Genomic DNA, 14699 nt, shown 5'->3' with positions numbered 1-14699 from the left:
TTGATCAAGCTTATGTCTCTCGAGCTCAATGTATAGGTTTACTCGAACTCCCAATGTCTCACATGGTGAGCCAGCGCCCATCACACTGAGCTACTTGTACATAAGTTACCGAAAGGCAAAAGTATTAATGTTTTATTTACGTACTGCAGGCTCAAGTGTTTTGCTCAGTCTGTACCTCACTTTTGACCAAACAAAACGATCTTGCCGTTTTTGACTACAGCACAAGGAGGACATGTACAGATACATGTAATGTAAAACGTGTAGGCAGGCCTGAGTAACAAAAAGTTTCTTAATGCTGAACTTTTTCATTTTGCAACTATCACAACACACCCCTGAATAGGAAAAGGCTCTATGGGCTTGTTCGAAAGCTATACTGCCCTCACATCACAAGTAGTTCCTTCATGCACAATGCCTCATAACACTCTTTCATAATTTATTTTCCAAGTTCAGGGGCTCACAGCCACTTTGATTTGTACCAGCTTATGAAATAACAAGTTGGATTTTGACAGCTTTCTTTTACATCTTTCAACTTTCAACAAATTCCAATCTACTTGGGCCTACTTCTTGTAAAAACTTAACACAGGGTACTATATAATAATTGTTCATACTTCAGTGACTGTGCGAGCTGCAATTCTGCTTTTTCGTTATTTGCTTGATAATGTTATAATACTTTCTTTTACAAGTTTATTTGTAAATAGTTTGTAAATATTTGTAATGTTGTTGTCCTCAATGTTTTTCTACTCTTTTGCCCCCTTCTTGTTGTAAAAACCATTAATAACAATTATTATGAATAAAGTTTTCATATAATGCGCACTGTATCAGAGTACAGATCCACAGTAAGCTTAATTTCAAATTTTTACAGCAGAAATTTGACAAATTTGACCCAAATTGAACATTCCTTGTGACTTGGACAAACGCAATGGAAATGAGCTGTTTGTTTGTAGTAAACACAGTTGCATGGAGGCCATTGTTAACAACAGAACAACAGAAGTGTTAAAACAGTACTAAAATAACAAGTTTTGCAAGTCAGTCTGACAAACTGTAATCACGTAGCAAAATAAACAAATTTAGGTAGCAGTAGGGCACTCAAGAAGCAGGAAGAAACACTTGACTACGTCTTGTGTTTCCCCCTACACTTTTTTCATGCTCTACCGCTTCGTGCATGCTTTACAACAGAACAGAGCACAGTCGAGGCTTCATAACTTGTTAACCAAATGACAAAAAAAATCATGCTGCTTCAGGAAATCAATCAGAAAGGAATGCCAAAGTATAAATTTGGATGAAATTTGAAGTAGCATGCTACTGTAATTAAGCTGTCACTCACAGCAGAGCTAGATCAACTTTGTTGACGGAGCACTATGTTGAATGTTTTCTTTAGGGTTACACAAAGAGAAATCAAATTTGTGGCCGTGAACGGGAAAACGTACCTTAACGTTTATCCATTAAATGGTCGCTAACGGACGGATAGCTAATGGATAGTTGACGGCCTTCACAGCATTCTCACGTTTTGTCCTAACGTCCCAACGGTTATCTAATTGTGCCTAACGGATGATTAAAGCGTTCTAACGCTCTCTCCTAATGTTCTAACGGCTAACTAAGTATGCCTAATGGATGAAGAACACGTTCTAACGGTCGCACAATTTGTTCTAACGGATGACTGAAGCCGTTTAACGGTTGTCTAACGGCCTACATCTAAGGACGTTTAACGGTTGTCTAACGGTTTACATCTAAGGACTTTTAACGAACGAACAGCATAGCTTTCAGTCCAATGTTATAAACACATAACTGTGCCAATCCATTATCAGTCTTACACCAGAGTCTTACACTCACAATTTCTGAAAAAAAATGAATCACAAAGTGCCGATTTCATCAGTCATTGATGGGACAAACATTTAAAAAATTATTTCCACGGTGAGCATTGAAAGCAGAACTCAGTGATATAAACTATCACTTCCTCATCGAGACAGACAAACTCAGAATTCGAGTCCTTTCTTATCGTGTGGGACGCGAAACGTCGCTAAACCCGTGTGTAAACAATTTGACTCGCCAGTTGATCAGGGTGAACATTTTTTAATGTTTTACTCAAATGGATTTGTCGCTTGTACTTATTTTTACACGATGACTTTGTCTAGAGTTTTTTAAGAGTAACTGTTTGATCCAGCTGTGGATTCACGAAAGATTACGCTTTCTTGACAGAGCATGTGAAAAGCGGTACCTTCTGAAGTCACGAAGCTAGTCTCGAAGCAATGGGCGTTTTGTTGGTGCTGGTTTCATAAGATAAAGTTGTTTTGTCACATACATGTAGTTAAATTGGTTTCTTCTGATTCAGAGTCAGACAACAGTGTATCAAAATATTTAGAAACTTTCCGCCGGAATATGGCCGTTTCTCACATCTTGGAAGATGTAAACAACTTTATGCAAATATTTGAACCCACAATTTGTGACATTGACACACGAGCACAAGTTCTTGACACGTGATCAGTGATTACTTCGCAGAAGATCTTTGTTCATCACATGGCCATTTTGGTTGAGTTTTCTCCATGTTTGGTTCGTTCGTTTATGGCACTTGTAAGGTATTTTTAACTTTCGTTTGTTCACGACTTACAGTAACAAATTACAAGCTCTCGAAACAACCAGGCTTTGCCGAATAAATAAAACAGTTCATATAATGACGATCGTTGTTATGATTTTACATGTCGTTTCTGTTTTCGAAAGCGGCAAATGTGTTTTGTTTTGGATCGTGTATAATAATTATAGTATGAAGGCTTTATTGAACTTCACTTGAGTTGTATTTATCAATCATCAGGGCATCAAAAAATAATAATCGCCAAACTTCTTGTCGAAAGATAACTATCTCTCATGATTGTTTTGAACTAAATGGAAGCCAAGAGCTGCCCTTGTTTCACACTGTGTTAGGCTACGTACCACATGCTACTTCAACGCGTCATGCCATTCTAACGGAATCGTTACCCATTTAACATATGCTAGTTTATTCTAACGGATCCTAACGGCTTCTCTAGCCGTGCTAACGGATACAGAGTTTTTGCTAACGGTTATGCTGTCCCGTGTAACGGTCTGATGCTAACGGCTAACGGATACATGTCTCTTGCTAATGGTTGCACACTCTGTTCTAACGGCCTGATGCTAACGTCTAACGGTTGGGCTAACACCTCTAACGTTTTTAAGAAAACTTTCTAACGGATGACTAATGGATACTTAACGCTTTAGCCTGTCTAACGGATAAGCGTTAAGGTACGTTTTCCCGTTCACGGTCACATTTAAGTTTGGTCCACTGACAAGGACTTAATGTTTGAACAGTGATCAATGAATTATAATTGTTTAACACTAGTTATGATATCATTGGATCAGTAACTGCACCTTGTTGGGGTGGCTGTCCATGAGGTGGTGGAGGAGGAACTGATGGAGTGGAGGCAGAAACATTACTTCTGGTATTAATGCCAGGAGAGGAATTTTGAGACGTATTAGCAGCTGCTGCTGCTGTAGTAGTAGCTAATGCTCCAGTGCTGACAGGTCTCTGTCTTGCTGATGTTTGTCTACTGTGCCGTCTTTGTACATCCCCATCATTTGGCCTCCTGTAATACAAAACTACCTGTGTCCAGTAACAAGCACACCAGCGAACTGATTCACTTGGTTGATAAAGCTCATAAAAAGCCACCATATTTTTTGGTTATAAGGTGCACACATTTTTCAAAGAAAATATACCTGTTCAATCAAAATCTGTTCTGCACACAGGGTATGTCGTATGGCTGAATATGTTCACGCCACAAAGTATAACTTTGCCAAATTTCCCTAATGATTAAACCTGTCAAAGGACTCAAAAACTTCTGAAAAGAACCATTGTATTTATCAGCCCTGCTCAGCTCAGCTACTACTCATCCTCCCCTTTGCTTTCCATCTTGAATTCTTTGTCAATGGCGTCTTCTTAATTCAGTAGGCACCTTATAACCGAGTATTCAGGAGTAGCTTTCAGTTTGTAAACTTGGTACAAGGAATTATGTTTAAAAGTTAACGTTGCAAGGCAGTCAATTAAGGTATCAGTATACAACATACCTCAAATGACCGCTTTGCACTCTCTCATGTTTGTGCGTATTACGTACTGGCCGTAAATTACCAAGAAAATGAATTGCAACAAGCTAAACGCCATAATGTGGCGAAAAAATTCAGTGAGCAGATGCTCAGAGATATTAGGTCACATGGCCATGATCATTTGCTGTGAATTCAGCAGCCTTAGCGAGGGGGAACACATGACCACGAAAAGAACATAACATTTCCTAGCCAGTGATTAAAAAAGCAAATTTGCATTTCTGGGAGAAATTGAGGTATACTAGAAGGGATAAATTTCTTACTGCTGTGACTGTTGGGATGGTGTGTTGCCATTTGTTGTGCGAGGGGCTGCAGCCACTGGTCCATTAGGTTGAGTAGTTGGTGTTAGTGAAGGTGGCCTTCGAGGAAAGTGTCTCATATTCACACTCATCCCATCAAGTACAACCTCCAGGACTCCTGTCTGACAAGGAGTGCCATTCTTGTCCAGGATAATATTCACTTTTAAATTATGATTGTTCACTGTGCCACCAACAACAAAAAGTAACACATTCAGTTTAGTAAGAATAAAGAGGTTCAACTTTGCTCACCTGGCTTCCAATTCCTGTTTTTCATACTAAATTGGAAACTCCCAAAAACTTATTCAAACAAAGGTTTTTTTCCCTTTTTGATTTACTTCCTGTGATAATCCTGCTTCAGTACCCTTGTTAAGTTTTCACAGAATCCACTTTCAAAGTCCATATATCATCCTACCTACTCAGTTGGCTCTTGAATATATTAAATGCACAAGGGTCATGCAGGACCTTAAAGTACTGCTGTAAAACTGTAAATATCAAACTGTATTCTAAACCAAAATACATAACTTACATTTGCCATGGCTTGAATGCAGGACATCATTCAGTTGAATCTTTGCACATCCCAATGGGACATCGCTCTTGAGAGAAAATTTATTATTAACTTCCAGATCCATAACACTATATGGTGTCACCAGGCTGCAAAGACCATAGAAAAGTGTGAGAAAGCACAGGAAATGTCCACTGCAAGTAATTATAATTTTAAAATTTTTGAATGCCGGTTAATTCTAGGAACAATATAGTGGAAGCTCTCGTAAGCAGACACCTTTGCCATGCAAAAAAGGTGTCCCTAGCTGGAGCTGGTGCTTACGAGAATGGTTTTGTTAGTGGCCACTAGAACTGTAAGGTGTATATGGCCACTTACGGTAACTTGCCCAGCTAACAATAAACATTGGGAATGCAAAAAGTACAATGTACCCCGTTCCAAATTAATTTTTTTCATTTTGATAATGGCGATAACTGTGTATAGAAAACTGGTGTATTATGCAATATACAGATTCTAACTGCAGTACTTACTGCAGTACTATGTAATATACATGAGATTTCCTTTCAGATGGCTGCTTATGGGAGCTTAAAAACAAAGGAAAAGTCTAAATTAGAAACCCTCCAAGTGTCTGCGACTGTTTACCGGAATGTCCGTTTATGGGAATGAATAAACACAGTTTGTATGGGAGTTCAAACAGGATTTTGTGAAGGCGGTTGTACATATAGAGTAGTCCGCTTCAAGAGTGCTGGTTAAGAGAGCTTACACTGTAGCTGGGTCGGTGGACAACGCAAAAACAAATATAAAACATAATTAAAATGGAACATTCTTTGACAACTATAATATGCATTGTATATTTGTTGCAAAGTGTAAGAAAAATAAACATACATTCTGCAAAATAAAATGAAATCTACATTGCACATACTTCATAATTCCTCCTTTCAGAAAAGAGTAACAGTACAGGTCATGTTTTTGAAGAAGAAGATTATGTCAAAGTTATTTGATAAACTCATGGTACAAGTCTAAATATTGATTGAGCATTACATTGTGATTCTAAACGTGATTCTGATCATTGTTTCTATCAATCAAATTAAGATACATGTATATTACTAATTGTGTTGCTTACATCGTAAACTCCTCGTCCCACACTGGTTCCCATGTCTTACGAGCTGCCTCTGTTTTCTTTGACGGCTGTTTTCCATCAACAACAAGTTTGACATAAGGGTCTCCTTTCGCTATTATAATGATAAAAATATAATTTTTTGAACACATTTAACGGTTTTTAATGTGCTTACCAAAAATTATGAATATTAAGAAATAGTTAAATCAGTAAGCTTACAAAATATAGGCGTGGCTTACAATAACATTCAAAATCAGTGCACTCACTAAATTAGATGACAGCTAAACTAATTCAAATACTTAAAATCAGCTACTGTGTATTATAAAACTATTTACCATTTTCTCAAATGGCAATACTTTTGAAAGGCTACTTATAACAAGCAGTTTCCTCACATCATCTTATAATTAACTGTGAGACCAGACCTCTCACTGCCAGAAGGCTATTATAGTTAACTGTGTTTTTCATGATGCATCCCTTTAGTCTTTCCATGGTTTCATTTTGGGGGGGGGGGAGGGGTGGGGGTTCTCCTTCTTTTTCTTTCTTTTGAGGTTTTGTTGGCCTTTCAGCTGTTCAACAGAAAGTTAAGGAAAGTGTCCAGTTTGGAAAGAAAAACTGTAGGCTTATTTGGCTCTACCACTTGCCAAATTCATGAATTAAAAGACTTTCCCCAGTTAATCAACTGATGACCAAAGATATCTTCTGGTAGAAAAGGTAATAACGTCACAAGCAGTGTAAGGAATCAAGCTACCTCCAGGCTAATTTTTAGCAGTTGGTTTTTAGACTATTTGAAGAGTAGCTCATCCACAAAATTTGTAATATAACATCTTACATGACTTTTACAGCGGAGCTCCATCTTATGGTCACCTTGTTAATAAGGTCACCTTGTTGTTAAGGCCCCCTTTTTTGTCCCGGTGAAATGCCGATACATTTTCTACAATAAAACCCCATTAATGCGGCCATTCCGTTAATACAGCTAATGGCCACATTCTGAAATCCAAGCCTGTATAATCCTTTATAATATTACCCCATTTATACAGCCACTCAAACCAGTTATGTTCATCTTTCCATTGTTAATATTTTATCAATGGATTCAAGTTTTGATGTTTTTAAAATTATATCTGCATTCACAATGCTCATTAAAGAACAGTTGTGTGGAAGTGCAATTGTGATATATCTGTTAAGACGTCACTTTCAACTCAGACCAGCCATGGGGTTTGACCCTAACCCATTAATACGGTCAAATTTTCATGGCTCATTGGTGATCGTATTAACAGGGTTCCACTGTGTTTGTGTCATTTCACACTATGGCACAAAATTTAACGAGTTAAGCATAAAGCATTGCACTTACTGAACCATCCTGACTGTTCTTTAAGCGAGGCTTTAAGGACTACAGAAAAAAAAACCAATGTTCAAAAAATATAACAGCTGAGTAAGAGAATAACACAATTAAAGCATTGAGAAAGTGGGTTTCAGACACGTGTACCCGGCACTTACTTGTGAATTTCAGTTGTGATAGCTGGCTGTAAAATGAGCAAAAAGAAACACATAATTACAAAAGTTAAAAATGTACAGTAAGTTTAATATTATCATCATAGCATCTACATTTTCTTTGAACATTCATTCTGTAATATATGTATGGGTTGGTTGGTCAACCAGTCAATCCAGCCTGTTGGTCAACTGCTTGTGATCTTTGCTTGATTGCTAGTCAGGTTATTTAGATTATTCACCATTCATTCAATCATTCATTCAGTCAACCATCCCTGCACACGAACAACTCAACCTACTTGGCCTTTGGTAAGTGTAAATAAATGCAAAAATTTCCATACAACTACTCAACCCAGTTAAGACACCTAAGGAAGAAAGGTTACAAAGACCAAAGCACACAAATTGACAGTAACCAGAAGATGTTTACTGCTAAATTTTCTGTGCTAAGTGTGTGTCTGTATCAAGTAAATGTCCATAGAGCTGGGTTCCACTACATATGTGTTACCTTGCAGAACTTGGTTGAGTAGGGGAGTCAACCATGACAATTCTGGGGAAAATCTAAGGAAAGCATCAAAATGAATGAAAATGTCATTTAATGATGTGATAGTTAACAATTATTCAACAAAGGAGATAAATATCCACCACTTTCACAGACATTGAGGTGAATAATTATTGTTTACATATTACATACATGTTTAATTCAAATTCACAATATTTACAAAAAATGTACATAAATTTGAAAAGGGAGTTTATGCATGTAGGTTAACCCTATTAATAAAACTCCCCTAAAAAAGAATAAAAATTACAATTGAAGTTACATTAATTATATTCACCTTACAAGCTGAATAATAAGCAGACCAAAAATTATTTAACCTGGAAATGAAATGGCCAGGAAGTCATTTTGCTTCTGCTTGGGGTATTCATCTCTGAGTTAACCTATTAGAATTTATGGGGCCCAATCTATTCAACCAAAATTTCCAAGCTGTCAGGTTCAAAAATTTCTTGGGGGTGAATGGATCACGACACGTACAGATGGTCTTGTTCCATTCCACTTGCAAAAAGAGTTCTGCACTCTTACTTAAAATGGCGGTTGGTGGATGACTGTTGCTTGTGTTAGAGTTAGAGGACAATTTCATCTTAATTAATGATATTGTACAAGGTGTTTTATCCATAGAAATTTATCTCAGATAACAGGTTATTTTGAGCACACCGTTCCCAGTTGAGTTCGAGGTTTTGCTGTTTAAAAATGGTTTATTTCCTGAGAGAATTTTGATGTTCTTTTTTTCATTCAAACATGGTGTTTGAACTCAACCGACAAATATCTGGGAACAGTTTTCTCAAAATAACCCATCATGTGAGAAAAATGGTCCACCTCAAAAGGTGGACTGGCTTTTTTGAAACTTTTTCGGTTGGACCAAACCCATCCATTCAGTTTTAGACCAAAATTTCCAGCAGATTTGGTTGAACGGATCGCACCCATGAAAACCACGATTAATTTGTGTGGAATATACCATTTATGATAATGATTTGATTTAGTGCCTTCCTTCCAATAAGCGCGCCTTTTGAATAAGCGCCCCCCTTCGAATGTGTTTTTATTAATAAGCGCCCCTATTCCAATAATCGCCCCCATCCTAATAACTGCTCCTATTCTAACATTATAATATTACAGCACCATCAGAGAATGTATCAACAGAGGTTCATCTTCCTTAATTGCTCACATACGTAATGCTGCATTACAAAAACAGTGGTTTTCGTCTGAATTTCTTAACTGTTAGGTCCATGTTAGTGCATATTTCGTCAAACGAATGACCTCATTTTCGAGTTTTGTTTTGAACATTTGATTATTTTGCAAAAAAGAAATGAGCGCCCTGCCCCGAATAAGCACCCTGTCTCAAATAAGCACCCTCCCTTGAGGTAACGAAAGTAAATAAGCACCCCGGGCACTAAATCGAATCATTACGGTACTAACTAAATATCAGTACATGTATATTGAAACCCTGTTAATCTGTCTAACAGGCCACGCAAATCTGTAAGTAACAAAATGCCTGACTGAGCTCTACAACTGGGCAACCGCTAATTTCGAGCAATGCACATGAAGTCTTTGAAGCACAGAAAAACAGGAGTGCACTAACTGGTAACAATTCCCCATCAATGTTTGCTGACAGTCAAGCACAAAAACTTTACAAGTAATCCCTTAGTAACATCAAATTGCTGACCAGTGTAAAAGGCATCTAATGTATGGTTTGTACCTTCTTTTTTTGCTTGTAGAATTAACCAAGGACAGCTCTTGTATTTTGTTCAATTGTGCAGTTCCAGAAAATATCCACACTCCCCCTACAGAAGGGATTAGAATTTCCTGGGGGAAGGGGATTCTGTTAGACCAAATCATTTAAAGAAATGTAAGAAGCTTAACTGGAATTTTCAGAGGGGTGGGAGATCTTAGCAAAAATCCATTCCGTGAGGTGGTGGGAGGGGGCTTACAGATATTTTCTGGAACTACACATTATAACAATATCATTGAAAAATGTAACCACTTTATATTTTAGCTCACTAACTCCAAAAGGCAATTGTATTTTATTGGTTTACAAGCACAAATGTCATAATTATCTGTCTTACTCACTATCACAGACACAGAAAATTGTCACCAGCTGACAATCCTGTGCAAGAAAATTTTCGTTATAATGTTCTATCTGGTTTACTCCAACCCACAACTTGCATTTTTAAACCTTTTCATTCACTCACTCAAATTTCCAAAGGTCGCTGACTTCTTTTATACAATGGGTGTGATAAGCTGAGAATCATCAAGGCATGAAAATTTGCCGCTTGAAAGCAATTTTATAAAATGAGTTACAGACACCCAACACAAACTCCAAGCCTATGCACAACGGAATAATGAATGAGTCAATCAGCATACACACTTTTTATCAATATTTCAAAGGTAACAGTAGTATGTTTATAGTTAAGTGTATGATTTATGGATAACCTTATAGATATTAATACACTGATCAGAAATGTGACAAGCACTAGATGTCCCTGACTTTTACTTTACTGTAGAAGTAAATGAACATTAACCTTGTTTCAAGCCATTAAAGAGTTACTGTTGTTATAGGTATAACTATGTATAGAGAATTAGGAAAAAGCAAAGTGACAGAATATTAATATTGAGCAGGATGATAAACTATTACGAATGTTTAACAGACAAGGAAGTAACACGACGCAACCATGGCGATTGAAATATACTTGGTAGGAAAAGAATATTTCAACGTTCCTATCACAGTGATTATCAAAACTGACTCGGTATTTTGAACATTTCGAATAATACCAAGCAGTGGTAACTTTAAACTCGAGAACGACGACAAACTATCAAACTGGTGTCTGCATGTATCATCACGTCAACATTCAAAGAGGTTTCATCTAAATATTTTCTATGTGTACTTCCTCATGTTATTGTACCGGATCAAATTCTCAAGTTGGTAGAAAGTTCCTTGCTCTGGAAGTTATACTGTACTGTAAAAATGAGGAAATCTAAGCAATCGTTAATTACCTTACGGATGAAACTTGCAAATCACGATTATGATCTAGTTGTTCCCATCGGCTTGAACTGGCATCTAGGCCATCTGAAGCCCTAAAGGATATTTAACAGCTATTATAAGTTCACCATCACTATAACTACTAATTCTTTTTATCACACCACGGAGAGATAAAATTTTGAAGGATCGTTCGTTATATTTATCATATCCTAAGTGAGTAACAACGAAATATGTAAACTTGCCATGAAATCTAAACATATTGAATGCTACGTAGTCTTACCTCACTGCATTTCCCTTTTCAAAGTTAGAAAACGTTTAATCAAACTTTTAGTAAAATAGTAAACGGCTCAAAGAAGAACGATTTAAAAATCTCACTCTAAGCGTTAGCTTATTGCCGGCTATAAATTTAAACATCTCCCACTCTTATAGTTAGTTTCCGAAGTTAACATGACCTCGTAACAACATGGCTACCCATACTCAACTTCATTATTGAGCGCTAATTCAAACAGATCGTTGCAGAAACGAAACACAGCATTTTTCAAAACTCTTACCTTCTGGTCATAAGCCCATAATATGAAAAAACTACACAAAAACAAAAAAAATTGCTTCCTAAATTGAAAAGAGCGAAGTGACCAACACCAAGAAGGCCTTCGATGTACATACCACGTGACCATCACCAGATGACGTCATTATCCGGTCACAGGGTCACTATTCTTTATTCAGTTTAGCGCCCGAATAAGCGCCCTCTAGGGCCCCCTTCGAATGTGTCTTTATTGACCAATAAGCGCCCCCATTCTACGCGCCGTCAGATCAGAGTACGTATCAGCCGAGATTCATCTGATCTTCCTTTTATGCTTCCTTTTGTAATACACCTTATTCCAAAATGGCGGCCAATTTATTATTCTTTTGTTTGCATGTTTATTAGCCCTCTTTGCCTCATTTTCACTTCAAAATTCTTTTGTATTTTGTACATGCTGACGAGGCAAAGAGGGCTAATTACCATGTAAACAAAAGAATAATAAATTGGCTGCCATTTTGGAATAAGGTGTATGGTGCATTACAAAAAGAATAAACAGTTGTCTTCGTCTCATTTTAAACTTTAAACTATGGAATTCGTTGCATACTGATACATAGGAAACCAAAATAATAAAATAATAAAATATTAATAATAAATAAGTCATAGGCGTCAGCAAGCAGAAAACTGGACGATGCGCCAATTGATATTCAGCTTCAATAAAAAGAATTTAAAATAATAACAAAATGGTAGTAATAATTATAATCGTAGTAGTAAAATAGTAATAATTATTATTTAATCATTCTTGATCATTAACGATCTCTTAAAACATAAGCAGGCGAATATTAACGTTAAAATCGCCTGCTTATATTTAATAATTAGTTAATTTAAAAATAAGTTTACATACTTACTTACATCCCCACTACTTGGAAGATTATAAGAAAGAGATTTGTTATCATAAAAGTCTAAAAGCCTACTTTCAAAAATGTGGACTGAGTCATTTTCCCAACTATTATGTCCATGTGAATGCATAATTCCTTCAAATGAATGACATCTCCTTCAAATTTTGTGGCGATTGCTCTGGGCTGGTCGTTCTGGAAGGATCCAAGGACAGCAAGTCCGTTTTCCAGTCTCCTTGATCCTTGAACATTCGGTTGTTTCTCAAATTAGAAATAAGCACCCTGTGGCCCGTTTCGCGAAATTCCCGGAAAGAGGTGTAAAAGCCTAAAACATTTTGTATGAAGAGAACCTCTTTTCATGTTAAGAATATGTGAATAAAACAGTTCTATAATCATAAAATTTGAGAGTTTGCTACGGCTTTCTGAGTGCGAAAACTTTTCGGGACCTTCGAGAAACTGGCCCCTGTCCTGAATAAGCGCCCTTCTTTGAGGTACCAAAAGGTAATAAGCGCCACGGGCGCTAAATAGACTCATTACAGTAGTTGAGCATGGCTGTTCAAGCCCAAGTCAAATAGCATACTGGTCAGTGTATGTTTTTGAACTAACGTTAAATCCGTATCGGGGAAATATCGATTGAGTTTATTTCATGTGTAAATCCTCAATAAGGGGTATAAATCAAAGATTCTGGTCTCACTTAGGGTGTTCATGACCAAACACCACTATTTTAGCTGCCAAAGTATCTTTTAAGGTGCACTCGAAGAAAAAAAAATGATAAAAGGCACTCTTATTTCCGTTACCCTTTCCGTTACTCTCCGTTCCGTTTCTCTTATTACCGTCACTCTTATTTGAACTCGATTTCCGCCATTCTGTCGAGCTCCTTTCCTGAACAGGGCCTGCAATCGAGCCTTTTCCTTTTTTTCTTTTAACGTTCAAAAAATCTCGAGCCACGCCCAGACTGGTTTTCTTCAGGGATTTAAAACGCGGGTTAACACACCATTTTTTCAAATTTTTCTCGTAGTGAGATTTAATTCCAAACGCCCATACATTTATTTATACATTTTTAGAAAGCCTGAAGACCAAAGATTATGAAAAAAATACTTTTGTACTCTAGAACTGTATTGTAATCTGACACCAGCTGATTAAATCTGCCACTAACTGAGGAATGCAGGGCGTAATTGAGAAAAGATAACTCCTACAAGAACTAATCAAAATGAACAATTTTTATATTTTTAAAAGAAAACAAATAGCCTACTGAGAGATTTTTGAAAAGTTAAAAACACATGATATGATGACCTGTTAAATCGGATACCTGCAAGGACCCTTCAAAGAGAGCCTACTTACAGGCTACTTTTCATATGGCTGGTGTTTGTTGCCGATATAACGCGATCGATGATTGACTATTTTTAAGACGAAATTCTTCCGTATCGCATGCGTGTTGCATTTAACAAATTGACGTCAGTTTTTATGCGTCTCTTCTCTTATTGGTGACAAATTGCATCACAACATTGTGAAAGTGGCTATGGAACCACGAGCCGCAGGCGAGTGGTTCCGCAGTAAACTTTGACAATGTTATGACGAAATTTATCGTCTATAAGGACAGACGCATAAAAAACTGACGTCAATTTGTTTTTTACAATAACAAGACCGCAAAATGGTCAAATGCCGGGAATAAATAAGGGGAAAAGACGAAGTAAACTTGCTGTAAACAAACATAAGTGAATTTTATTCAAAATGACGAGACCATTGTCAATAGCTTTTCTCGCTTTTTGATCGGTTACTTGAAATAGTCCATAAAATCTCATTGGTTAAAAAGTTGACAGTTTGACAGCTGAAAGTTGAACTTGAAAGCTTGCATAAATTAAAATTTCATCCGTCTGTACTCTTATGAGTCAAATGAGTCAATCAGCACGCGAGAAATTAGACAGTTATTGTAAAAACAAACAATTGCGCCTCCTTGTGATTTCCATGCATAGTAATAGTAGTGTAACATTTGGAATGTCAAACGTTTCGACTTCCTTATTTAAATACAAGGCTAACCAACTTGACTTAAGAAAACAAAGATACACAATGGGAATGTGATAACTGCTTTACACACACGACAAATGGCAAAAAAAATGTTTCTCTCCCGGGGGAGGGGACTCCCATGTAAAAAGCAAGGGAGGTACTCCTGGAAAATCTCGAAAAAAAAAACACCCTTAATAAATACCAAGATCCTCTTTTGTGCGCGTGTATTGAAATTGTTTTTCATCCTA

General features: G+C 36.9%; 1 protein-coding gene across 2 annotated transcripts in view; it reads right to left on the bottom strand.

Annotated features, from left to right (window-relative positions):
- LOC145465860 (NEDD4-like E3 ubiquitin-protein ligase WWP1) overlaps positions 1–11708 on the bottom strand; it is a 42239-nt gene extending 30531 nt beyond the window's left edge. Inside the window, exons 1-9 of one of the 2 annotated variants that reach the window (XM_081449617.1) lie at positions 11586–11708; positions 11049–11129; positions 8010–8062; positions 7514–7539; positions 7368–7406; positions 6026–6134; positions 4930–5054; positions 4368–4584; positions 3379–3593 (exon numbers count right to left, since the gene is read on the bottom strand). In XM_081449617.1, the coding sequence (XP_081305743.1) occupies positions 3379–3593; positions 4368–4584; positions 4930–5054; positions 6026–6134; positions 7368–7406; positions 7514–7539; positions 8010–8044 (766 nt within the window). In that variant the 5' untranslated portion in view covers positions 8045–8062; positions 11049–11129; positions 11586–11708. Of the gene's footprint in view, positions 1–3378; positions 3594–4367; positions 4585–4929; positions 5055–6025; positions 6135–7367; positions 7407–7513; positions 7540–8009; positions 8063–10246; positions 11023–11048; positions 11130–11585 lie in introns of those variants that run through there. The other variant, XM_081449618.1, reaches the window with a different exon arrangement.
- Between the last annotated feature and the right edge of the window lie 2991 nt (positions 11709–14699).

Source organism: Orbicella franksi, chromosome 13 (genome assembly GCF_964199315.1).
Source record: "Orbicella franksi chromosome 13, jaOrbFran1.1, whole genome shotgun sequence".
Lineage (NCBI taxonomy): Eukaryota > Metazoa > Cnidaria > Anthozoa > Scleractinia > Merulinidae > Orbicella > Orbicella franksi.
This window is presented reverse-complemented; position numbering and strand designations above follow the sequence as displayed.